General features: G+C 46.2%; 1 protein-coding gene across 9 annotated transcripts in view; it reads left to right on the forward strand.

Moving 5' to 3' along the window:
- HSD17B12 (hydroxysteroid 17-beta dehydrogenase 12) overlaps window positions 1-26134 on the forward strand; it is a 267862-nt gene that overhangs the window by 188011 nt on the left and 53717 nt on the right. For all 9 annotated transcript variants that reach the window (XM_048483647.1, XM_048483651.1, XM_048483650.1 and 6 more), the window contains one exon: window positions 25482-25528. In XM_048483647.1, coding sequence (XP_048339604.1) covers window positions 25482-25528 — 47 coding nt within the window. The remainder of the gene's footprint in view (window positions 1-25481; window positions 25529-26134) is intronic.

A 26134-nucleotide genomic window follows, 5' to 3' on the forward strand; every position in this document is an offset into this window, starting at 1 on the left:
AAATATCTTCTACACCTTGGGATCTTTCTTAAAAGTATTTTCCTGTTAAATTACCACCCCACCTCTCTCTTGAATGGGCCTCCCTGGAGAATTTGGCACTCCTTCTATGAAAGAAAATATTTTAACCACATTCTTTCAGAGTTAACAGTCTTTCTGGGTGTAGGTAATATTAAATCCTACTGTTGTTGAGTTAATGGTAAATTGTTGGCCAGCACCCAGAGGTGGGATCCAGCAGGTTCTCACCAGTTCCCGAGAGTGGGTTACTAATTATTTGTGTGTGCCGAGACGGGGTTACTAATTGGGTCCGCTTTTCCATCTCCATGCCCTCGCCTCCCCGAGAGGCATACTGCCTTTGAACGTTAAGGTTCCATATAGCAATTGCGACTAATAATGTAACTCCCTGAACTGGGTTAATCCCTTTCAGGTACTTCAATTCATTGATTCTCAGCCTTTCGTACCTTTTATCTCACCAGTCTCTATCAAAGAACCTGTGTGTTTCACCATTGCTGTGTTCAGATTTGTGAGTTGGGGCATTTTCTATAATGTGATGATGATTTAGAAATGACCTGGTGCAAAAAAATTTTTTGGGGTCGTGGTGGAGTGGCTGCCCATGACATCCAACTCAGGTTTTGCCCAGGGCTCAGGTTTGCCTAGGTACTCCTCTGCCCCCTTTGCTGAGGGGGGGGGGCTGGTGAGGGAACCTGTTACTAAAATTTTTGGATCCCACCACTGCCAGCACCCTATGCTGTTACTAACTTCAGTTATTTGATACAATACAAATTTTGCGCTTGAAAACCACTTCTTTCTAGGAAATGAAATATGGCATGGAGGTTTCATGGTCTCAGGCATGCATACACACTTTGAACTTGACAGAAAAGTTTGCAGATGGGAGGGAAGAGGGTTCCACCTCATCACTATGGAATTGCCCATACATATGATTGTACTGTCAGAATGCCTAACTTGAGCCATATAAAAAATCAATAATGGCAGTAGTTGGTGGTAGCCCAGTACCTAAATTACAAAACTCAGTCTGATTCCCTTACAAAGGCCAGGAAAGAAAAGGAATAATATACGAGAGAGCAGTTTCACTGCCAGACACTGTTTCTGTTACCTCACTTTTTCTGGGTCCTAAAGAAAACTACTTTTCTGTCTTGTGCCTTACAGTGAGCACGGAACTGGGCACCAGGGCCAATATTGTTGAGTGTGTCTATTCTCATTTCTGAATGAAATAATAAGAGTTGTACTAAGACTCTATACCTCCCTAGGACAATGTGGAGAAAGAAATCCTGAACCATGCTTTACTTCCTTCCTGTTCCCTTGCTAAAAAAAAAAACCCACCATGCCTACCTGCTTTTTACCATTTCTGCAGAAAAGGAACTTGATAGTGGCTTTTCTTCAGAAGAAAAAAAAGAAACAAGAATTAGAAAGCCTCTTTCTCTTCACCTTTTCCTCCTATGGCACATGTGCCAGCTCATTCTGGCATATTGGTGCAGGGGTGGTGAGGACACAGCTCTGGTGCTGGAACTCATGCTGGTGTCAAAAGGAATGGAGTTGGCATTAGTTATGTTTCTGAGTTCTTTGGATCCAGGAATGCCCCCATTTACCAGCATGAATTTACACTGGCAAAAATGGTGACGCAGCCAATTGTTCTGCATAGAGAACTTTCATAGAGGTAGGGGAGCGTCACAGTTGGGTTGATGGAAGCAGCACAGCAAGCCTCTTAGGTGGCAGCATGGCTATGTCATGGCTATACTGTCCCCAGCACAGCTACCCTCCCCCAGATTGTACTGTTAAACTCAATCTTCTATACCATGAAATAAACCATAGTGTAAAAGAAGAGCAAAATTGAGAAAATTGAAATGACCATTGGCACATGCTTGAAACATGGTTATGGACTTAAAATACTTTAAAATGTTTGTCCCAGAGGAGAATACAGCTTTGGCATCATTTTAGTTAAGCATTTTTCTTTTCAGTAATTTTCTGATTAATATTAGGCTAAAGAAATGTCCAAATATACTAAATGGACATCTAACACATCATAGATCTAAATCCGTGTATTCAGTCCTCTCTCCACATACAATGTATTTGAAACATTTTCTTCCTTCATCATTGTGAAAGAGTCGTAGTGGTATACCAGCAAGGAACTGCGTTGATATTCTAGTAGTGTAGCAGAACCAGACAGGTCTGCAGCACACTGTTCTATTTTTAGACTATAGGTTGCCATTTTTATCTTGTGAAAATATTCATCAGTGTCTGGGTGACAGACCTTCAGTTTTTGTAAATGTACCAAACCACTTTTTCCTTCTACCTCTGTCCTGGATTTAGACCTAGCAGAATGAGGAGGTTACTTTAGGTTTCAGTTCATGTATTAAATTCCTCCGTTCACAGATCTTTAGCGTCATGCGCTACATTCATCTCTTTTTACATTACGCAGCTGCTTACGCATCTCTGCTTATTGTCTGTATGAGTGAACTGTTCTAGTGCATAAAGATTGAAGGTATTGGCGAGGGGAAATGGATTCAAATGCTTTGGTATAATTTGTAATCTAAGTTTTTTCCCTGTGTAGTTCAGCATTCCCTGAGAAGATTAATTTAAAACTTTATTAGTACAATGGAAAATACATTCTGTTTTATCCAGAACACAATGTATGCTCAGATGCTATGCCAAACTCATACAGTATTGTGGATCATATTGGACTTCCACTAGGGAGACCAGCAGTTAAACACTCTGGTAACCTTCATTAAGTGGTGTAGTGATTAAGAGCAGATGGATTCTAATCTGGAGAACTGGGTTTGATTCCCCACTCCTCCACCTGAGTGGCAGAGGCTTATCTGATGAACCAGATGTATTTCCGCACTCCTACATTCCTGCTGGGTGACCTTGGGCTAGTCACAGCTTTTCAGAACTCTCTCAGCCCCACCTACCTCACAAGGTGTCTGTTGTGGGGAGAGGAAGGGAAAGGAGCTTGTAAGCTACATTGAGTCTCCTTACTGTTATTTCCATATTAGGAAGGAAACAAACTATGGTTTGTCCTGGTGCATACGTTGGATGTCACAATAAACTAGAGTTTGATTGAAGACTTAATCATTTGAAGCTGTCTGAGTTGGACTGTGTAATCTGGCTGCCACCAGCTTTCCTGAGCCTTTGGATAGAGGTTGTTCATATCACCTATTACCTGATTGTTTCAATTGGAGATGGTGGGGTTTAAACTGAGAACCTTAGCTATAAAAAGCAGATGCTCCACTACTGAGCTATGAACCTAATCAGTCCTATCCTTTTAATAATGCTCTATACATGAGGGAAAGGGAAAAGAGAGTGAGTGCTGACATTGCAACAAGCAGGGAGGACATGGCCAATATAGGGATAGGGAAAATGGCTTCAGTGTGTCTAAAGCTACGCAATAGCCATCTAGATTTTGTTGTAATCTTTCCCAAAACTTCATAGCAAAACAGGTTTGGGACACATCCGAGAAAAGGTAGGCCCTGCCCACATCCCCACACCCCAACATCGCACTGCTGCAGGGAAGCAAGAAAAAATCCTGCTTCCTCAAAAGCATTGACCCATAGGGCAAATTACTTGTGTAGACCTTTATAAATGTCTTGATCCGGGGGAGGGGGAGAAGTAAGAGGCATTTGTCAATATTCTGCATTGTTGTAGTGATTACAAACAGGGTTAGTTTATTTTGCAATATCTCTATACATTAAGGCTTCATTAACACTGGGTGGCATTGCAAGTCTTTTTCATAACTTTGCATTGTAGCAAAACTTTGAGCAGGGTAATTGGGTGGCCCTTGAATAGCTCTGGGATGCAGAAAAAGAGATGAATTGAACAAGGGCTGCAACTATTGCAACATTTAGGATGGGGACATGAGTTGGAATAATGGATTTGTTTTAAACAAATGTTGATGTAAAAATATTTTGTGATATCCGGGAATCAAATTTTTGGATGCCAACGTGTCCCAGAGGTTTTTTCCCCCTTAATGTCATACCTGTCCACTATACTTTACATGAATTTTGTATTTCCTGGCCTGTATGAATACTGACCATTGTAAAGCACATTAAGATCATGTTCAGTTTAAATGAACACAAAAATGCCCAGAAACTTAAAGAGAAGTATCTCAGACATCATTTCAAAATTATGAATGAACCTGAATGTATTAAATCTTAGGGTGGGGGCAGTAGGAGTGTAAATCAATATATTGGATGTATCCGTGTGACTGCTGTCATATATCGATTGGTGGTGGTGCTGGAAAGTGTCATCAAGTTGTGGACAACTTATGGCAACCCACTAGGGTTTGGTCTACAATTCTTGGCTAGCCTTGGTAGCCAGCTATTATTTTCTACAAGCCAATTTTAATGTCTAATCCCTCTGCATTATTCATAACAGTTAATTGATTCCTAGACCAACTGTGTCTTATAATTATTTTTAATAAAAGGGAATCTGTATTGTTTACACTAAATAGTTTAGCTTTTTGAACAGTCAATGTTAGGAGTTTGGGAGTTGCTTTATATTTAGTTACAAGCATTCTCTATCAGCCTAGCCTCCTGGATGGTGTTCTCCTCAAGAACTGAATGGTATAGGGCTGTGTGTATCCCAATAAAACTGAACTAAAATTAATCCTGGGAAAAGCTGTTGCAGCTTTTTTTCAGGGTTATTTTCAACCAAAAAAATGATGGTAATTAAAGATACCTGAAAAGTGAATCTTGAAAAATGACAATTTTATCTGGCATTTTTCAGGCCACTTTGACTCCACCAGCATTTTTTAAAAAGGGGGGAATCTTCTTCCCCCTCCTTTTCCCCATCACTTGCCTGCTTAATGCTGCCTCCAAAGTCTACATGGGCTCAAAGGCAGCAAGTAACAAAGAGCTGAATACTGGGGTCAGCCTGGCTGGGCCCATTATCCAGTTCAATGCTGCCACCTCAAAAATCTATGTGGATTTCAGAGGCAGTGAAAGTACGGAACCGAACGTTAGGCTTGACTGAGCTGTGCCCAGCAGTTGTAATTGCCCTGTTGCCTCTGAGGTTCATTTGTACTTTGGTGGCAGGGGAGGCGCAGAGCTCAGAATTGTTTGGGATCTGCTGCTCAGGATTTTTTGGGAATCCCCCAATGCTGGTATGGGACACAGACTCCCTGTTGTTGTTGGTTTTTTGCTTTTTTTGAAAATTTCCAAGTCTTTAACACTCAAATCTGAAAAAAATACCAGGAAAAAAATGGTGCACATCCCTAGTATGGTATACCTGTCTGTGCTTGCTGATGGGGAGGCAGGATACAATATTATTAATTACTAGCGGGGCCCAGCCACGCGTTGCTGTGGCAATTGTCCTTCTCATCACAGTCCACAACCCACACAGATGTCCATGCAGGTCCAATGATCCACAGCATAGCCTTTTGGGGTGATCAAATGGAATCCCTCTTTCCCTTTTCAATTCACATGGTGGTGCCTTGTGTTTTTAGTATAAGGTAACCCTTTCCATTCCAAAACAGAACTGTCCAGAGTGTGAATCCCACTGTCCATGAGGCTGGTTGACACGCACAGTCCTGGCTTGGGTAAGGCAGAACTGGGGCAAGGAGGCTATCCCAGTCAGGCAGCAGAGGCAGGGTGGTGAGGCGCTCAGATCGAGGCCAGCTCCCTGGGTTCTTAAAGGGGCCATGTGCAAAAGAAGCCCCGGAGCCAGTAGTGTTGGTTTGCCCCCACCCCACTGATTTTTTTAGAAGAAAAAGGCAAACTCCAGCTGCCGCTTTTAGTAAAAGAGAGCTGTGGCGAATATGGGTGAAGAAGTAGGTAAGTGGTGTTGGGATGTGAGGGAGGGCAGAGTGAGGTGTGTGAGGATGAGCTGGATGTGTATTGTGTGGTAGCAGTGGGTGAGGCACAGATAGTGAAGGAAGTTACTCATGCGTGTGGGGGGAACCCCACCTGGCGCTTTCACACGGCAGAAAGTGTGTACATGTGTTTCACTTCCCACTTGTATTACTCTAACAGTATACTTTATTTTACTGTTTTCACTGCTCATCTCTGCCCATCTGCGCGAACATTCTAAGCCCTCATACCAAGCCCTCAGGCCACAGCAGACAGGCTGCACGAACATTCTAAGGGTGACAGTTAAACACAGTCAGCTTCATGGCCTGGTGCGCCAGGAAAAAGAAGTTTTGCCTGGCTCAGGTATGGACTTTCGGCGATTTGAAGGTCTGATTACCTGCCTGCAACAGGGAGGGACGTCATGTGAAAATTTGGGGGCAATCTGTCCAGCCGTTTCGGCGTTAGGGAGTGACTAACAAAGTCACTGTTTGCTTTTTATATATATAGAATAGCATTTAAAATTTGGATCATCCATTTTCCTCCTGAAACAAATACAAGCCATTCTAAAAAAACAATCAGGAAAAGCAAGCAAACCCTGCTCTATATCATTTCAACTCCCTGGCCTCAACATTTGGAAGAGCTTTTTATTTTAGTGAAATATCAGTAGCATTTCTGACTGCAATTTTAAGAAGAAACCTTTTTCTTGACAGCACGAAATCGGGTAGTTTTCTAGTACTTCTGGATGAGAAGTATTGCATTATTGGGAACAGTTTGAGATCTACAGCTGTCGAGCACTAACAAAATTGTTGTATCTTTGGATCGGTCCGCCTGTCTGGAACCATTTAGGGCAATTCTTCTTAAACTATGTGACGCCTTTGTTTTTCTACTGGGGGCGGGGGAGACATCTTGTCTGAGAGATATGCTCTTCCCCACTTGTACAAAGGCCACCACATATTTTAAGAATTTTACTTCCTCTTTGGTCTTTTCCACTTTTTCCTCTATCTATGCTACTTTCTAGAATTAGTCTTTCATCTCATTTATTTCAGTACTGAACTGTAGCATCATTTGTGGTATGTTGTTATTGACAAAGTGTTTCAGGGAGCTCTAAGACTTAGCATACTGACAGATATGCTCTTGAAGCTTGCTGTGATTTCAGTTAATTCAGGGGACACAGAGCCCTTTCTGGTTGCTGCCATGTCCGCAAGATTTACTGGATGTTTCTGTTGCCACAGTTTCAGTAGCTTAATGCAGGGCTCACATTTCTTTTCTGGCTGGTGACATGTTAATAAAGTTTCTTTTCTGGTTTTTTTTTTGGCAACCAGCCAACTGGTTCATCCGGGGAGGCTTTTGCTGCTCTTTTCAGAACTGCACACTTGAACTTCAGTGCCTGCCACAGCCAAGCCAGGCACAACCACCCAGTGCCATATTTGTCTTGGAAGTCCAAATGTCAGTCAAATTTTTCAATTTGTTTTTGTGAGGTACACTTTATTGTCACAGACATAAAGACTGAAAATTGACTAATGCTGTGTTTGTGACTCTTTCCTAAGTTGAAAGATGTACTTAAATCATTTAAATCTGTGGGTTTAACTAGCCTCACAGTTAAGTGTAGTCTGGCCAAGGGATTTATTTGCCAGCATTAAAAAACATTGGCACTCCTGGTGTCTAAGTAAATGCTTTTACAGATGACTGTGTATTTGTGTTTCAAATTAGCTAGTAATGTTACAGTATGTCAGGGCAATGTTATCTGAGTGATTGAGATGCATTCCTAACTATGTTATTGATTGAAATAATAAACCAATGCTGCTGAAGTGATATAACCAGCCTGCTATATGTAACCATTGCCATCTGTGCATTCTTGATCTCTACTTTATGGCTTCACACGCTTCGTGGGAAACTGGGCTTCTCTTGGCACCTCTAACCCATGAGAATATAATTTTTTTATTTTTACCCCACCCTCCACCGAGGGGCTCAGGGCAGCAACAACATGATAAAAACAAACACAACAAAACATAATAATTATGTTAAAACTGTTAATAATAAATTATTAAAAATACCTAGTTTCAGATGGCAATTTACTAAACCCAATATGTTCCCCCCTCCCACACCCCAGAAGGGCAAAAAAGATGTTAGATGTTATCCCGGCTGGCCATCAGGAAAAGCCCGGTGGAATAGCTCTGTCTTACAGGCCCTGCAGAAACTACTCAAGTCCCGCAGGGCCCTGATCTCAATTGGGAGCATATTCCACCAGGTAGGGGCCAGGACTGAAAAGGCCCTGGCCCTCATCGAGGCCAGCCGGATAGATTTCAGGTCAGGGATTTCCAGAAGGTTCACCTCTGAAGAACTGTAGGTCCTACTTGGGCAATATGGGGAGAGGCAGTCCCTAAAGTATGTGGGTCCAAGACCACTCACAGCCTTAAAGGTCAAAACCAATACCTTGAAGATAACTTGGTACTCAATAGGCAGCCAATGGAGATGGAATAGGATGGGTGTTACATAGCAATTGAGGCTCCAACCAGGAGCCTTGCGGCCACATGCTGAAAAAGTTTCAATTTCCAGATTAGGTTCAAAGGCAGGTCCGCATAAAGCGAGTTACAATAATCTAATCTGGAGGTGACTGTTGCATAGATCACTGTGGCCAGATCAGAACGGGAGAGATAGGAAGCCAACTGTCATGCCTGGCGAAAATAGTGAAATGCAATCTGTGCTGTTTTGGTGACCTGGACCTCCAGGGAAACCTGGAGTCCAGGAGCACCCCCAAACTGGTCACTGACAAAGTCAGATGTAAGGCCTCGCCATCCAGCACAGGAAGACTAAAGTTGGCTGGCATCTCCCTGTGATCTACCCACAATCTTTGCTGGATTCAGTTTCAACCTGCTAGTTCTTAACCAACCAGCCACAGCCTCCAAACATCGTTGGAGATCCTCAGGGGCCAAGCCTGGCCAACCCGCCATTGTAAGGACGAGCTGGGTGTCATCAGCATATTGATGACATCGCAGCCCGAAGCTCCAAAACAGCTTGGCCATGGGGTGCATATAGATGTTAAAAAGCATCAGGGAAAGGATCACCCCCTGCATCACCTCACACTCAATGGAATATCGCTTGGAACTCTCCTCCTCCGACATCACTCGCTGTCCCTGGACTCGGAGAAATGAATTCATCCAGCTCAAGGCTGTCCCCCGTACTCCAACCTTGGTGATGCGGTGGACCAAAAGGTCATGATCTACCATGTCGAATGCTGCAGTAAGATCTAATCACGCCAGCAGCGCCAAACCGCTTCTTTCTAACTGGCACCAGAGCTCGACCACAACAGCGACCAGAACCATCTTGGTCCCATGACCAGGGTGGAAGCCAGACTGGAAGGGGTCCAACATCTGTTACCTCATGAGGCAGGAAGCCAGGTGGCTCTCTCACTATCTGCCACCGACCTTGGGGCACCTCGGCTCCAAAGACTGTTTTTCGTGAATTCTTTCAGCTGGGACTAAAGGGAGCTGTGAATGCCAGTTTTGTCAGAACTTGCTTTGCCAAATATGGTGCTTTGATACCTCATCAATAAACGCTGCTGATAAATACTTCAGAGTCTGTTTATTGGCTTTAGGTTCCGAGACCTGACACAATATCATCTTGGCCTGTTTTGACTGTCCTTAGGTATCTAGTTCAGTCTGGGCATTTTACAAAGATGCTGTTGAGTAATAACTTTGTTAGAGTAACAAGTGTGGTACATAGACTAATTATCATGAAACAAAGAAATTAACTCAAAAATAGCAATTAATTATTATAACTTGGACTATCATAGACTATGATCTTTGCCATTGATAACCATATTCCCATTTGGAGATGCTTGCTATTGTAGCATGGGTTGAGGAGGGGGCGAAGGAGAACTGTTGTTACATTGCCAGGTTTATCCTGGACTATAGTGGCCTGCCCAAATGCTAACAAATAACACCATAATGAAATGTAGCCTTCCACCTTAGCTGGCATTTTTTACTTCGTGAAATATTTAACAGCATTTGGCCACAGTCAAATCATAAATCAAAGAGTTAGTTGGCTGCTGTGGTAACTCTGTTACTAGCAAAAGATGCAAAGTTGATAGCACACTTCCCCTGTGACTTGTGCCCCTCGTCTGAAAAGCTCTGGTCTAAGCCATTGTACCGGATATCAAGGAAATCAGTATTAAATGTGTTGTTAAATGTGTTAGGTTTCATTTATCTACCGTATTTTTAAATGTGCATATTTTATTTTTCCTAAAAGGCCCAAGACCCTGGGTCCAAGAAAATGAATAATATTAGTGGGATCAACATTTAAGGGCTGTTTTCTCCTTTCTGTTGTAGGTTGCCTTGAGGCTTGTTTTGAGAATGAGGTGTGTGGTGGAACAGGCCCGCTTTGCCCAGCAGGCACTATTCCAACCCAAGCATCTACCAGGGGTTGCCACCTTTTCCTGGAAAGGGCTTGCTTTCTCTCTCTCTCTGCCACCATTTGAGGAACTTCCCACTGGTGAGGGTCAGGGCTCCCCCAACCTCCTTTCAAACTCTGAGGCCTAGGCTTGGTTTTTCCTCTCCTGGGTTCCACATGGCAGATTGGATGCTCTGGAGGAACAGCTGCTTGCCAACTGCCAGCTTTTCTCCTGATGCTTTCCTATTCTGATAGTTCATACACAATGGCGGAGGCCTAGTTGGTACAGAGAACTGTTCCCCACATCTAAGGTTCAAAAATATTTATTAAAAATAGAAGGTTACAAGTATGTTTTAGCACTGCACCAGATTGAGCAAGGCTTTCCAAAACAAATGAGATGTAAACACAAATCCCCTATCCCTTTTTCTATACTTACCCTAGCAGCTGTTAGAATAGGTTTAAGTTTAGAAGCCTACAATCCTCACAGAGTTTCCATTACCTGGAAGCTGGATCAGCTTCCTGGGCAAGCACATGGTCCCAAAATGGCTGATCTTTCCAGAGCCCAGGCACATGCTCTGCTTCTTTCAGTGGCCCAGCCAGAAGAGACCTCCCCGCCCTGCTCCCAGGAGTTTTATCAGTTACCCGCCCCATTCTTCTCTCGGGGTCACTCTGGGTTAAGGTATCTGTTCCCCCTAAGTCAGGCAGATCTTCCTGATGTCCCTCTAGCATTTTAAAGTCCTCCAAATCTATGATACCTGCTTAGAGAAGCGGGGGGGGGGGGAGCCATTTCTTCACAAGGTGTGGTTGCCACTCTTTTTTGCATTCAGTTGTAGGATTTCATGCTGCTTGTTGCAGTTATTTTTTTCAGGCTTAAATAATATACTAATTTTAATACTGTTTTGTAAACTAGATTTATAATATGTATACTAGAAATAGTGAGAAGACTGCTATACTAGGAACACTAACATTGCAATTCTAAGCAGAGTTATAGCCAATAACACTGTGTGACACTGTTTAGGATTGCAGTGTTTGGTGTTTAAATAGCCTTTCTACTGCCAAAGGAGGACGTCTTATGGATGTTTTCCAACCGGAACTCAGGGAGGCAGGATCTCAAATCTTGTCACTTCCTGTGGTCTGATTGGACGCCACTTCTGCTCTTCAGTATTATTTCCTGCCTAGCAGGGAGAGCAGCACTCGGAGCGAGCTCCTCCAGCAGAGAACCTTTTTTGCCCTTCTTCTCCACCTTTTCTCTCCACCTTCCCCCCCCTTTACTTCTTATCCTCTCATCAACTAGGGACGGAGTCCTTGGTGCAAGCCGGGATTTCCCTCCCCCTTCTCTCTTTTCTCATCCACCTTCCCGCCAAAACCCTCCGGGCAAAAATGGACGCCCGCCATTTTTCGCCACCCAGAGAGGTCTTTTCGCAGTCCTCTGCAGAGAGGACCCGATCGTCCCGCAAGGTTCCCACATCAGAGCGAGGGTTGATCGATACATTGACACCTCGGCAGGCGGCCGGGAAAACAAAACAGCCGGCCAAGAAAAAGACGCGCGCGGGAGACGCGCAGACAGCCGGGAACTGGGAACAAGGAGGATGGCCGAGATTGCAACAACAGCGCCACCTGCTGGGGCGCGGAGGGCGTTGCATTGCCTCCAAAGGCAAGAGTGGCCCGCGCAGATGGCTCTCTTCGCCCAGGCTCCCAGGGCACTGAGAGGAACAGCACTGCAAGCCCAGAGCCGGGCCAGGACGTTGTCAGCACCCCGGCAGGGGCTGCGGAGGGCACGGGGCCAGAACAATGAGCACCTATGGAGGACCAGACCGATCGCCAGAGCAGGCAAGATCATGACGGGGGGCCATCTACTTCATCCAACCCATTTGACCCACTCCTCCAGGGGGGATGGCAACAAGCCTCCTCACAACAGTTAGTGGATCTATTTAGGAAGTCCATGAGGGAGGATATTAGATCATATCACAGGGAATACCACAGACAGCCCAGATCCCCCTCTTCATCTCCCCCCAGGTCTCCCAGATCCAAATCCCACAGGGGCCCCCTATTATTCCCCGGGGAGGATACTGCCAGTGAGGGAGAATGCGAAGCCTCTGACCACTTCTCGGACCCAGAGGAAACACTTCCTGCTTCCACTGAACAAGTCCACAAATTTTTTAAAGTGGAAGACATTTCCCTATTGATCTCCAAAGCCATTGCTGCACTGGATTTAAAGGATGCTGAGGACGCAGTGGACCCATCTGCCTTCTCCAGTACCCCGAGCAAGCCAATCAAAGGCTGCCCCAAGGGTAAAAAGGGACATCTTCCCCCAGGAAGAACAGAACAAGGAATGTCTGCCAGTTCCTGAATACTTCGAGAAATGTGCCAAGAAAGAATAGTCTAACCCAGGTGCCAGCAAGACTTTCCCCTCTATCTTCAAGAAACTGTATGCAGTTCCGAATTATTTACAACGCCTACTAGTTAACCCCCGGGTAGATGCCCCCGTGGCCTCCCTGCAGTCAAGGGGCTTAGTCTCCAAGGATGGTGAGGGCAACATTAAGGATCCTCTAGACAAACGTTTGGACATCGTCCTTAAGAGACTACACGAGACCCTGGCCATGGCCTTCAAGATCTCAGCCTCTTCTGCGACCATGGCTAGAGCTGGCATCGTCTGGCTACATAGACTCTTGGACATGGTACCACCCTCAGCTCAAGGCATTAGGGAAGGAATTGAGAGGATCTTCATGACTGTATCCTTCCTTGCAGACTCCAACTTTGATGCCCTAATCGCTATCTCCAGAGCCATCGCCACCGCTTCGGTCCGTAGGCATCTTGCCTGGCTTAGATCATGGCAAGTCGACTTTCACTCCAAGCAACTGGTAGCCGGCTTCACCTTTCAAGGGGGAACCGTTTTCGGTCAAGAACTTGACAAGATGTTAGTGGAAACCAAAGGAAACAAAAAGACCATGCCCAAGTTCTTTCGGATGGAATACACCTCATCCAAACCTAGCTCGATCTTCCATATCCATAGGACCCTCCTTAGGACTCCTAAGGACACCAGACGATGGAAACCTCAGCAGAGCTTTCGCAGAAGAACTAACATTAACAACAACCAGTCCTTTCGGTCACAACCCAAGTCTGGCAAGTTCTTCAGAAACAACAGAAACAATAACAACAGCAACAAATCCTGACTACATACCCCCAGTCGGAGGTAGTCTACAGTTATTCAAATCCCTCTGGTCGGGCGACCATGTCGACAACTGGACCAGAGACATAGTCCACTTAGGATACGTCATAGAATTCAACAAAATTCCCAATCCAAGGTTTCGCTCCTTCCCACACAACTCCAGGCTTGTCAAAGCCGAAAGGACACGTCGAGCCATTCAGCATTTGTTCCAGATCAAAGCCATAGAGAGGGTTCCTCCATCAGAGATGTCCTCTGGAGTGTTCTCTCACCTCTTTACAGTTCCCAAAAGAAATGGCGACTGGAGAGCTATCCTAAACCTAAGATTCATCAACAAACACATCAAACTGCAACCTTTCCGCATGGAGACCCTCCGCTCGATAGTAGAAAACCTTCGACCAGGGGAATTCCTCACTTCTCTCGACCTGACAGAGGCTTACCTACACATTCCCATCCACCCATCCCACAGGAAGTTTCTTCGATTCGCTGTCAGAGACGATCAATACCAATTCAGAGCCCTGCCCTTCGGGCTCTCCACAGCCCCAAGAGTTTTCTCAAAAGTTCTCCTGGTGCCCATCACTCTTCTGCGGCAAGAGGCTATACTCACGCACCCTTACCTTGACGATATACTAATCAGGTCCAAATCTGCACAACAGGCACAAATGGATGTCACCAGGACTCAGGACGTCCTACGTCAAAATCTACACCACCAAAAGCAACATCACTCCCTCCCAGAGGATGGAGCATCTGGGAGCCATCATCGATACTTTCAAGAACGCCCTGTTCGTCCCTACATCCAAAGTTTCCAAGATCCAGGCATCGGTGAGACACAACATCACTGCAAAGAGGGCGTCCCTACTCCAGCTAGCCAGCCTCCTGGGCCTCATGGTGTCAGTCTTCGACATGGTCCAATGGGGGAGACTCCATGCTCGCCCCCTCCAGAAATTCCTCCAGCCCTACCAGTATCAGATCATGAGGAAGAGGGACCGATCCCTGTCCCTGCCCCATCACCTCAAGACCAGCCTTAGATGGTGGACTTGGCATCACAACCTGGAAAAGGGGAAGGTTTACCTCCACCCAAAACAGACAGAAATCTTCACCGACATCAGCCTCCAGGGCTGGGGAGCAACGGTCCAGGGTCAGTTCATCCAGGGGCAATGGTCTCCAGAACAGAAGACCTTACCCATCAATATCCTGGAGACCAGAGCCATCTTCCTGGCCCTACAACACTTCTTACCGGTGATCAGGGGATCACACATTCTCATCCGTACAGACAACATGTCGGCCAAGGCATACCTGAACAACCAAGGAGGGTCCAGATCCTCCTGACTACACCGGAAAGTGATAGTCATCCTAGACTGGTCGGAAAAGCATCTGCTCTCCATATCAGCAGAGCACATTCAGGGTTGCCTCAACATCACAGCAGACTGGCTGAGCCGCCAGACAGTGGAAGAGGCAGAATGGCAACTCAATCCCTCCATCTTCAACTTGATCTCTCAGAGATTTGGAAAACCTCAACTGGACCTGTTTGCCTCGGCCTCTAATCACCAACTCCCGAACTTCATGTCAAGGTTCCATCACCCGGCAGCTGTTGGGGTGGGTGATCTTACGGCCCCATGGCCCAAAACCTTGCTGTATGCATTTCCACCCACACCGATCATCCCCAAGGTGCTTCGAAAGATTCAATCGGAGAAGGCCCTGGTCATCCTGGTGGCTCCCTTCTGGCCATGACATCCATGGCTTTCTTCAATTCTGGATCTAGCGGTGACTCCAGCCTTCACGTTATCAACACCACAAGACATGTTAACCCAGGGACCGGTATTCCATCCAAACCCACAATGGTTCAACCTAACCGCCTGGCTGTTGGACGGAAACTGCTAAAATGAAAAGGCTACTCGGATCAGGTAACAGACACCCTCCCGGCCTCTCGCAGACCTTCCACCAATAACACATACAACTGTACCTGGAAAACCTTCTCCAGATGGTGTAGGAGACACTCAATAGCCACTGAAACCCCCAGCATTCCTCAAATTTTTCAATTTCTTACAGGAGGGTTTCAGTCAAGGTTTACGTAGCACCACCCTACGTTGTCAAGTGGCAGCTCTTTCGTCCATTTGGCCTCACTTCCAAGGAATACCGGCTTCAAGACACCCAGACGTCCTCAGATTCTTGAAAGGAGTCAAACAACTTCAACCTCCAGTCAATCACCGCTTTCCCACCTGGAGACTACATCTAGTACTATCAGCGCTCACCAAGTCACCTTTCGAACCAGTGCAAACCATCCACCTAAAATGGCTCCGGATGAAAACCTTATTCCTTCTGGCTATAACCTCGGCCAGACGCGTATCAGAGCTGCATGCACTCTCAGTACATAAAGATCTTTGCATCTTCCACAAAGACAGAGTGGTACTTCGACTGGATGCTACCTTCGTCCCCAAGGTTAAATCCACCTTCCATCTCCAGTAGGACATAGTTGTGCCCAACTTCTGCCCTAATCCGTCGCACCCAAAAGAAAGACTCTGGCATAACCTGGACGTAAGGCGATCTCTGAAAGCATTCTTAATCTGAACTGAGGCTCTGTGCAAATCCAGTAGCCTCTTCGTCAACATTAATCATCCCAAACTTGGCCAACAGATGTCTAAAGCAGCCATCAGCCGTACCATCAAGGCATGCATCATAGAAGCTTACAAGGCCGCTAACCATCCTGTACCCCTAGGGATCACAACCCATTCCACTAGGAGTGCCGCTACCAATGCAGCACTGAGAAGACAGGTGTCAGTCCCAGACATTTGCCGAGCAGCCACCTGGTCCTCTGTCTCCTCATTTGTTAGACACTATAAAATTCACACCATGGCAGCTTCAGAAGCCACCTTGAGTAGAAGAATGCTGGAGCACATTATTGGGGATTGATCCTGACCCACCCATTGAGGGACACTGCTCTGGGAGGTCCCACAAAGCGTCCTCCTCCAGCAGTAGAATGGTCCATTGGTTACTTACCATGAAGGGGCCTTCTACTGATGGACAGGAGGATGCCTTGGCCCTCCCCGGATCATTTTTAATCCCCAATACTTCTTCATACAATTCTCCTGAACCTGGACAGAATTTACACACTTGAGACATTCCTGACATTAGGGCAACTACACTAAACTCGCTCTGTTCATAGTTACTGTTACTGTTATTCTTGTTCTTGTTACTTCCTACTTATGGAACACTTCCTGTTAATTTTGGAGAGGGGAGTGCCATTACTGCTTTGACAGACGTCTACTGAATAGCAGAAGGGGCGTCCAATCAGACCCCAGGAAGTGACAAGATTTGAGATCCTGCCTCCCTGAGTTCTGGTTGGAAAACACCCACAAGGCGTCCTCCTGTCCGTCAGTAGAAGGCCCCCTCACGGTAAGTAACCAATGGACCGTTCTCTTGGATGGTTTCAGCCATCTTGTGGGTTTTCTTTCTCCATCCGGTAGGGAGGCAGGAAAAGATATTTGGTCACTTCCTTTTGGTCTGCTGCCGCCAATTTGCCCCAGTATCTTTTCCTGCCTCGTTGGTAGTGCAGCAAATTCGTCAGGCTCCTTGCTATTCCATATTCCTTTGTTCTTTTTCCACTTGTGTCCTGAGTGAGTGCTTTCCTTTGTGGCTGTGGTGTTTTGAGTGTGCGTTCCCACCTCGATCCCTCAATTTTTCCTCCCCCTCCCCCCCGTCGGGGCCTGGTGAGCTAAAGGAGGCCTTCCCGCCAAAACATCGCAGCGATAATGGCGATGGCGCCATTCTCCCCTGAGAGGGAGATTTTCTGCAAGTCGGCAGCAGAGAACACCAGAGCTTCTTCCAGGCTCCTGCATCTCTCCCTGACCAGCCGATGGGCTGAAAGGGAGTCTCGGTCGGCCAATTCCACGTCTGGCGACCGACACCGAACCCCGTCCCAGTCCTCCTGGGGCCGTAGGGGAGATGCGCCAGTTCAGCGGACCCCTTGATGGGTCGCCGAGAACGATTTTTGGGGAGCTGCAACCGCGAGAACGAGGGAAGACGATGGTCCGATGACCAGACCGTGGCAGCTTCCGCGGTGCGGCGACCAGATGACCTGGGAGAGGTGTCAGGCACCAGTCAACAGACGGCGCCCCTGACGGTGGCCAACAGGGCGGGAGATGTGCCGAATAAATGGAGCCTCTTCTCACCTCACCAATTAGTGAGTTTAATGTGTTCCTCCATTAGGGAGGAGGTTACGCAACAGCTTCGCCCAGGCTCCGGCAAAGGGGAAAACAATGCAAGTCAGAGGACTCGCTCCAGGTCCCCTAGAGGCAGCAGAGAGAATCTGCATAGGCTCTCCACCCTCCTAGACTCCGATCTAAGCGATGTTAATGAGGGAGAGTTGCAGTCTGACTGGGATCACTTCTCTGATCCTGAGACTCAAACCACAGAGTTGCCAGACAATAATCCAAGGCTGTTCAGGCTGGAACAGCTCAAGACCCTCTTTTCTAAAACTATTGCCGCTCTGGAACTGCACGACTCAGCGGAAGCTGAGGACCCTGATTCGACCAAACCAGCCAAACCAATCAGAGGCTGCCCTAAGGGTCTCACCTCTATTTTTCGAGATGATGAAGAAATAGAGCAGTTTTTTCCCTTACCAGAATCCTTTGAAAGGAAGTTTAAAAGGGAGTGGGTCAGCCCGACGGCAAATAGAGGGTTCCCTAACATTTTCAAAAAATTGTGCCTAGCTCCAGACCATCTCCACAACCTCATTAAAACACCCTTGGTCAATGGCCCCGTCTCCGCCCTCCACTCAGGGGGATTAGTCTATAAGGATGGAGAGAGAAACCTAAAGGATCCCATAGATAGAAAGGCAGATGGCAGCATGCACAAGGTCCATGAGGGCGCGGCAATGTCTGCCAGAATCCTTGCACCCACAGCCACTGTCTCCAGGGCCACCATCATCTGGCTGCAACGCCTACTGGCCATCATTCCCCCAGGGGATAGGGGTGTCAGAAAAGGAGTTGAAAGAGTCATAATGGCTGTTTCTTTTTTGGCCAATGCCTTGCCGGACGCCTTTTTAACCACATCATGCATAATGGCATCAGCGTCAGTGGCTCGCCGTCTGTTGTGGTTAAAACCATGGCAAGCAGACAACTTATCCAAGACTGTAGTCACCAGCTATGACTTCCAGGGGGGAGTCCTTTTCGGGACCGAATTAGACAGGATCCTGGTGGAGACTAAGGATCATAAAAAGACCATGCCCCGCTCAGTCAGAACGGACAAACCTAGATATACTGGCCGGTCTTCCTTTCTGTCCTTTCGATCATCCTTCCATTCCCAAAAGGAATCTAGGAGATCTGGCTGGCAAGGGCAGAGCTCCTTTCGTAAACGTCAGGAGCACAAGGGTTAGGGCAAGTTAGGCAAGCCATTCAGGCCCGATTCCAACAGTTCCAATAAGGCCTGACTGCTCAGATCTCCCGGTCGGCAGCCGTCTCCAGTTCTTCCAGCAACACTGGACTCTTCCCCACGCCGACCGGTGGGCTCAGGAGATAGTTTCCTCAGGCTACTCCTTAGAGTTCCTTTCCTGGCCCAGGGACAAATTCATCCCCTCCCCAATAGGCTCTCAACCAGAGAAGACAAACAGATTGAATGTGGCTATTGATCATCTTCTCTCCATCAAAGCTATCGAGCTGGTTCCGTCAGAACAGCGAGGGACGGGAGTGTACTCCCACTTTTTCACTGTCCCCAAGAAAAATGGGGACACCAAAGCGATCCTCAACCTTTGACACCTCAACCAGCATCTCCGCAAATTCCGATTCAGGATGGAGTCTCTGAGATCAACGATAGCTGCAATCCAACAGGGCTGACTCACAAGTATCACATGCAGCTGGATCTGAAGGAAGCTCTTACCTTCACATTCCCCATCCGTTGGACTCCCACCACCAAGCTTCCCTGAGGTTTTGCCCTGGGGGGGACCAGCAAAATTTCTCAGTATGTGGTTCTTCCTTTTGGGTTAGCCACTGCCCCCAGAGTGTTCACCAAAGTATTAGTGGCACCCATTGCCCTGCTCCGCAGCAGGGGCGTCCACATATACCCATATTTAGACGACCTGATGATCAGGTCGAGGTCTCAGACCCAGGCGGCCGCGGATGTGGCCTCGGTGCAGACAACACTCGCGGAGCACGGGTTCCTGGTCAACCTGGCCAAGAGCTCAACTCTACCTTCCCAGCAAATGGAGCACCTAGGGGCTCTTATAGACACCTCGTCCTGCACCCTGTTCATTCCGCAGATGAAGATTTTCAAGATTCAGGAGGCTTGTCGCAGGGTCCTGGCGGAGAGAACCAGCTCTCTAATGCACCTTGCGAGCTTACTGGGCCTTCTACTGTCCACCATAGACCTCATTCAGTGGGGCAGGGCTCATGCACGACCGTTGCAAGCCTTCCTGCATCGTTTTGCCAGTCAGATCATTCGCAGGAAGAACCAGTCCCTGTCTCTTCCACCGGCAGTACACCACAGTCTACTATGGTGGACACGCAAATCCAGCTTGGCTGGGGGGAAGGTCTTTGCACCCCAGAACCAGATCCACATCTTCTCGGATGCAAGCCTATCCGGCTGGGGGGCCAAACTGGATCACTGCCTGGCCCAGGGCTCCTGTTCGGTAGACCAGGCTCGCCTTCCAATCAATGTCCTAGAAGTCCGGACAATTTTTCTAGCCCTCAAGGCATTTCGTCGTTGGATCCTGCGCAGACACACGGACAGCATGTCGGCCAAGGGTTACCTGAACCATCAAGGTGGATTCGGTCCTCTCAGTTGCACAAAGAAGCCTTCCACATTCTCATCTGGGCCGAGGCCAACCTTGCATCTCTGTGCGCAGAGCGTGTGAAAGGGCAGCTAAACATAGAAGTAGATTGGTTAAGCCAAGCCAAGGTCTCCAACTCGGAGTGGAAGCTGAAGCCAAATGTCTTCAGGGCGATAGCGGGCAGATTTGGAACTCCAGTGATCGACCTCTTTGCCTCCCCTCTCAATGCCCAGACCAGTCGCTTTTGCACTCGATTCCATCATCCTCGGGCATGGGGGATGGATGCGTTGACCACCCCCTGGCCGGAGGGGCTGCTGTACGCATTTCCTCTTCTGCCCTTGTTGCATCAGCTTCTTTGGAGAGTCCAGACGGAAGGGAGGTTGATAATCCTAGTGGCACCAGACTGGCCCAGGAGATCCTGGTACTTGGTTCTTCAACAGTTAGCCACCGCTCCTCCTTTCCACTTACAGGTTACTCTGGACTTGCTGTCTCAGGGACCCCTGTTTCATCCGGATTCAGGATGGCTCAAGCTGACCACTTGGCTCTTGAGCGGCAGAGACTGAGGTGCAGAGGTTATTCTGAGGCAGTCATCGATACCATCGTTGCAGCTAGACCAGGGGTAGGGAACCTGCGGCTCTCCAGATGTTCAGGAACTACAATTCCCATCAGCCTCTGTCAGCATGGCCAATTGGCTTCTTGGAAGGCCTTCGCTAGATGGTGTAGGAGGAAGAGTGTAAACCCAGAGTCCCCTTCGCTTCCCTCTGTCCTTAGCTTCCTGCAGGAGGGCCTGGTCAACGGGCTTCGTAGCTCCACCCTTCGTTGCCAATTGGTGGCCTTGGCTACAGTGCTCCCTTTGATAGAGGGTCTCCCCATTACCAGGCATCCTGATATACAAAAATTCTTGAAGGGAGCCCAACAGTCTCAGCCCTCCATTGCCCACAGGTTTCCATCCTGGCGGTTGCACGCAATGCTGGATGCATTCACTAAGTCTCCTTTTAAGCCGGTCCAGTTGATACACCTCCGCTGGCTTCACATGAAGCTGTTGTTTCTGGTGGCCATCACCTCGGCCAGGTGGGTGTCCGAGATCAGAGCTCTGTCCGTGAACCCCAACTTATGTCTATTCTTCCCAGATAGGGTGGTTTTGAAGCTAGACCCCTCCTTCAGACCCAAGGTCACCTCAGCATTCCATCTAGCACAGGACGTGGTCCTGCCCAATTTTTGTCCAAAGCCCTCCCATCCGAGGGAGCGTCTTTGGCATTGCCTGGACATGAGGCGTTCCCTCAAGGCTTTTATCATTTGCACTGAGCAGCTGAGGAAGTCGGAATCTCTGTTCGTAAATGTGGCACCACCTAAGCTGGGTGAGCCGATGTCTTCCACTTCCATTAGTTCTAACATTAGAGCTTGTATCATCAAAGCCCATAAGGCAAATCAGCTTCCCATCCCACCTGGGATCACAGCTCACTCCACAAGGAGTGTGGCCACTAATGCAGCCCTAGTCAAACATGTTCCTTTAGAGCAAATCTGCAAAGCGGCCACCTGGGCCTCTCCATCATTCATTAGACACTACAGGTTGACTTCTCTGGATGCCGTTCAGGCATCCTTTGGGAGAAGGGTCCTGGAGCACATTGTGGGAGACTTACTGAACCCACCCTATTGGGTCACTGCTGGGGGAGCACCCACAAGATGGCTGAAACCATCCAAGAGAACGACCCATTGGATACTCACCGTGAAGGGGTCTTCTCTTGGGTGGTGGAAGCCATCTTGGCCCTCCCTGTTTGTTCTTTTCCAACAACGTGTTCCAGCATTAATATGTTACCTTTTGCTAAGGAGTCTGTCCACTGTTGTTAGGATTTGGTCCCTTCCATGTTAGTTGGACCTGTTACCTTTCTGGTTCTATGTTGTTGGTCTGTTGACTTTTTGTTGTGAGTTACTCGGCTGTTCAGATACTGGGGCAAATCGGTGGCAACAGACCAACAGGAAGTGACCAAATATCTTTTCCTGCCTACCTACCGGATGGAGGAAGAAAACCCACAAGATGGCTTCCACCACCCAAGAGAAGACCCCTGCATGGTGAGTATCCAATGGGTTGTTCGGGATATCAGAGAGCCATTGTGTTGCTTTAAATGTCCAGGTTTAATCATCTGGGCCAGGCTACAAGAGCCATGGGTGTAAAGGGAACATGCTACTGCTTGTCTGTGGTGTGGTTGCCACACTTTTTTTGCATTAAGTTGTAGGATTTCATGATACATCAGATTTCTTTATCCCCATAATTATTTATTTTTTTCTGTCTTCATAGTACAAAGTTTCCAAATTGTAAGGCAACCTGGTCCTGACACAAATAGAATTCTGCTTTTCCCAACTCACTATCTTCAGTTGCTAAGGGGGACTATAATGAAGTGTTTCTTATCCTTTCCATGATATTTGTTAAATGACCTATATCACTCTAGCTTTCCCTGGTGCTGTACACCTGTAGTGCTGAGCATATAGGTAGCTGGCTTTGTGAATTGAACCCTTTTCACTGTCTAAGTGCCAAAGGCAGTCATTGCATTGTATGGCTGTACTGTGTCATACTAATGTGTCTTAAGTTCCTTTTCATTATTTGTATAGAAGGAGGATATGTGAAATTTAAAGGGTTGAATGAAAAATCAGGACATATATTTGCCTTATTGTCTGTTAAGAAAAAATATATTATGTTGCTGCTGTCTTATTAACTTGCAGAGTTTGCATGCTTATCTTCTTTGTTCTTGTTAAAATATGAGCTGGCATGTGTTAGACTGCATTAACGTTTACTCCTAGGGACTTCAGTGGCTTCTAAATTTGGCATTGCTAAGCTGGTGCCCTGTTTGCTTGAATCAACTGGGGCTGCTATTTTTAGCAACAAAAGGGAATTGAAATAGCAATTTTCCTTCCATGTAATAGATCCCAGGAGGAACACTGATGCAGGCTCTCTGTCATTCCATATACTCCTCCCTTCCCAAAAGCTCTCAGACAAAAGGCAGCTGTCACAGTTTGCAGCAGTATTAATCTTTAATCAATTGAGTGTTTTCTGCATTCAGGTATTCAGGGGGAGAGAAGCAGGTCACGAGGAGAACTGGTCTAGAATAACTAAGCAGTATGTTTAGTGGGTAACAGCAGAGAATAGGCAAGAATGACTAGAAATAGCATTTGCTTCAAGTGTTTCTGTGGTCTATTTTTAATATTTGGTTTTGATAAGGTTGATTGGATTGCTACTAAAAATAAGTTTCCAGCAAGCTAAAACACAAAGTAGAATATTTTTAACCCCGCACAAGTTAAAATACTTTTATGGGCTGCAGGTAATCTTGGAAGAAAGTGTTGGTTAAATACCAGTGTTTTATATAATCTCTGTTAAATGAGACCTTCCTTGATGTCAAGCAGGAATAGACTGTTCTTTCCAGTTCTGTTCTCTCCACAGGCTTGCATGACTTTTGTTCAGCTTTCACAGTGTTCAGTAGTGGGAACTTGACATTTTTTTGTTCATAACTATTTAATATGTCTTTCTGATGCACACTGGGATGGGGAACTTTACATATTGTTGACTTATCTTCTGCAGAAAACTGCATTTAGTTACATCAGATGTTCCCACATGGTACGCACAGGTGCCATGGTTCCTGCCAGCACCTTTTCTAGTGCCTGCCATGTGTTTTTTAGGAAATGGGTGAGGCCAGGTAGGACTTTTGCCTAGCATGGCTTCTGATCAATTATTAGAGATTTGATAGGTTGTACAGATTTTTTTAAAAAAAAATGTTGCTTAGGCAGCAGCTATCAATACAGCACAAGGATCTGCACTACGTTACTGAAGTTAAGCTGTGGGAATCTGTTTGTGGCTTGCTGTGCCTCCTGCAGCAGCCGTTTTGTTGCTGCATCAACCATGCCTAGGGAGAATTCCAAATGTACCCAAAGGCTCAAAAAGCTTGGGGACTTGAGTTAACATGCACTAGTGGAATGACATAATGGTCTTGCATGTTTGAAACTGTCTCTAATTTTTGTGTTTTTTACAAACTAGTAACTAACTCCCAATATTTTATCGTCTATTTTGGTGCTCAAAGCTTCCATGTGTGAAAGCAATTCCTTGTTTCTTGCAGTGTTTCCCAACCTTTTAGAGGTCGCAGTACCCTTGACCTCGCTCTTCATATCTCATGGTGCCACTGCCACCTCCCACCTTCCCCTCCCAGTGCCCCTGCTTGCCACACCCCAGAGACATGTCTAGGGAAAATGAAGTCCGAGGTAAAATCTGGGGCCCCCGGCGATGGGTTTAAGTGGGGCTGTAGTGGATCCTACACCCTTTTCTCGTGGCACGACACTTACCTGGTATGATGAACTTCTTCTTAGGTCTACTGGATGGAAAGAGTGGTGCAGTCAAGTGACCTTTAGAGTTTACTCCTTAAAATAAAATGGTGTACATCCCTAAATTAAAACATAGTGATGGATGATGTATTTCTGGAAGCTCTTTTAAGTAATGAGTTGCCACAACTTATCCCTTAGATTCCTCAAATTAAACCTTTTTTGGACTTATTAGTTCCAGTATTAGACTTCATGTATTCCTTGTGGGCTGCATTGTTCCCAACGTGTACCCATTGTGGCATTTTTTTTCTACTCACAAACTACAGGCTGGTTCCATCCACTCTCTTCTAAATCTTCTGTAGTACACAGGTTGATAAGAAAGCAGCACTTGAGAGTTACTGGTTAAGTCTTTTGAAGCTATCATTAGATAGTTCTGGAAAGGTTGTAGAAATTGCCTGTTCCTCCATTTACTTTGCTCACATTTGCTGAGTAGAGGAGCAGGATAGTGTAGAGGGTGCATACAAGCATTTCTGGGACATCTTGTCCTTCCTGAAGTGGTGTTGCTAGGTTTCATTACTTTTTGTTTGATCACTTGAAGCTTATGGATGCGTTAGGCTCCTGATTTATTGCTTAGCAAATCTTTACAGGTTCTTTTGAGATCGTTTGAATGGTGACTTGTAGCAGTAGTACATCAGACTCCTTTGCAGTGATTACTTTTGGTGTTTCTACAGAACTAATTTAATCACACCAGTCATGAAGTCTGAATGAAAGGTTGCTGTATTTTTTCAAAAGAAGGAATTCTGAGTCAGTGTAATTCTTGCATTGGGGTTAATATTAGAAGTGATCTTACAATGCTGTTTTAAGGGTGGGATGTTTCAGTCAGCTTTATACTTTCACAGTGTCACAGAACAAACGTAGGACGTATCTTACAAAGACACTTTTAATAATGTCAGAGGGTTTCATACTGCAGTGACCCTATATATTACATGTTATTGCTGCTTTCTGATTTTGTAGAATCTAAACAGATTAACATTTGTCTTTTCTGTTTCTTCTCATATTGTAGTTGTCACTGGAGCTACTGATGGAATTGGAAAGGCTTACACAGAAGAGGTAATATTTTCTGTTTTTCAGTTGCTTTTCCTGGAGTTTGCTTATATATCCAGTTGCAGCTATGGCCTGTTTGCAAACATGAAAAATGATACATGGCAAGCCATGATTTAGAAGTAAATTTGTTAGTTTGTGTGATAGTTTAGTTTGAAATGTAACCACATGTGTTAAGGATTACAGTGAGTGCATTATGTGTATTCTTGACTGGCCTAAGGAATTGAAATGGGGGAATAGTGGGTTTGAACACTCCAAGACACACTATTGTGTTTTAAAAAATCAAATTTTGATAGTTCTGCTAAGGCATCAATTCACAATGGTTGTATATGTCATCCTTTAATTTTTGCCTTCAGAAATATGTGCTGAATTATCTTCCCTTGATTGATTGATTGATTGATTGATTGATTGATTGATTGATTTGGAAATGAAGGTCATACTTTCTCCTTACTGTAGCAGTAAGCATCCCTCTTTAATTGTGTGAGATATCAGGCTTAGCATAGTTGGAAATGATGTGTTTTCTGCAGGCCATACAACTGGAATTTGTTTGTTTTTATCCCATAGTGTGTTGGTTGCATGTCAGTATGACTTGTAATACATTTTATATCTAAGTTC

The sequence above is a fragment of the Sphaerodactylus townsendi genome, linkage group LG02 (assembly GCF_021028975.2).
Source record: "Sphaerodactylus townsendi isolate TG3544 linkage group LG02, MPM_Stown_v2.3, whole genome shotgun sequence".
Classification (NCBI taxonomy): Eukaryota; Metazoa; Chordata; class Lepidosauria; order Squamata; family Sphaerodactylidae; genus Sphaerodactylus; species Sphaerodactylus townsendi.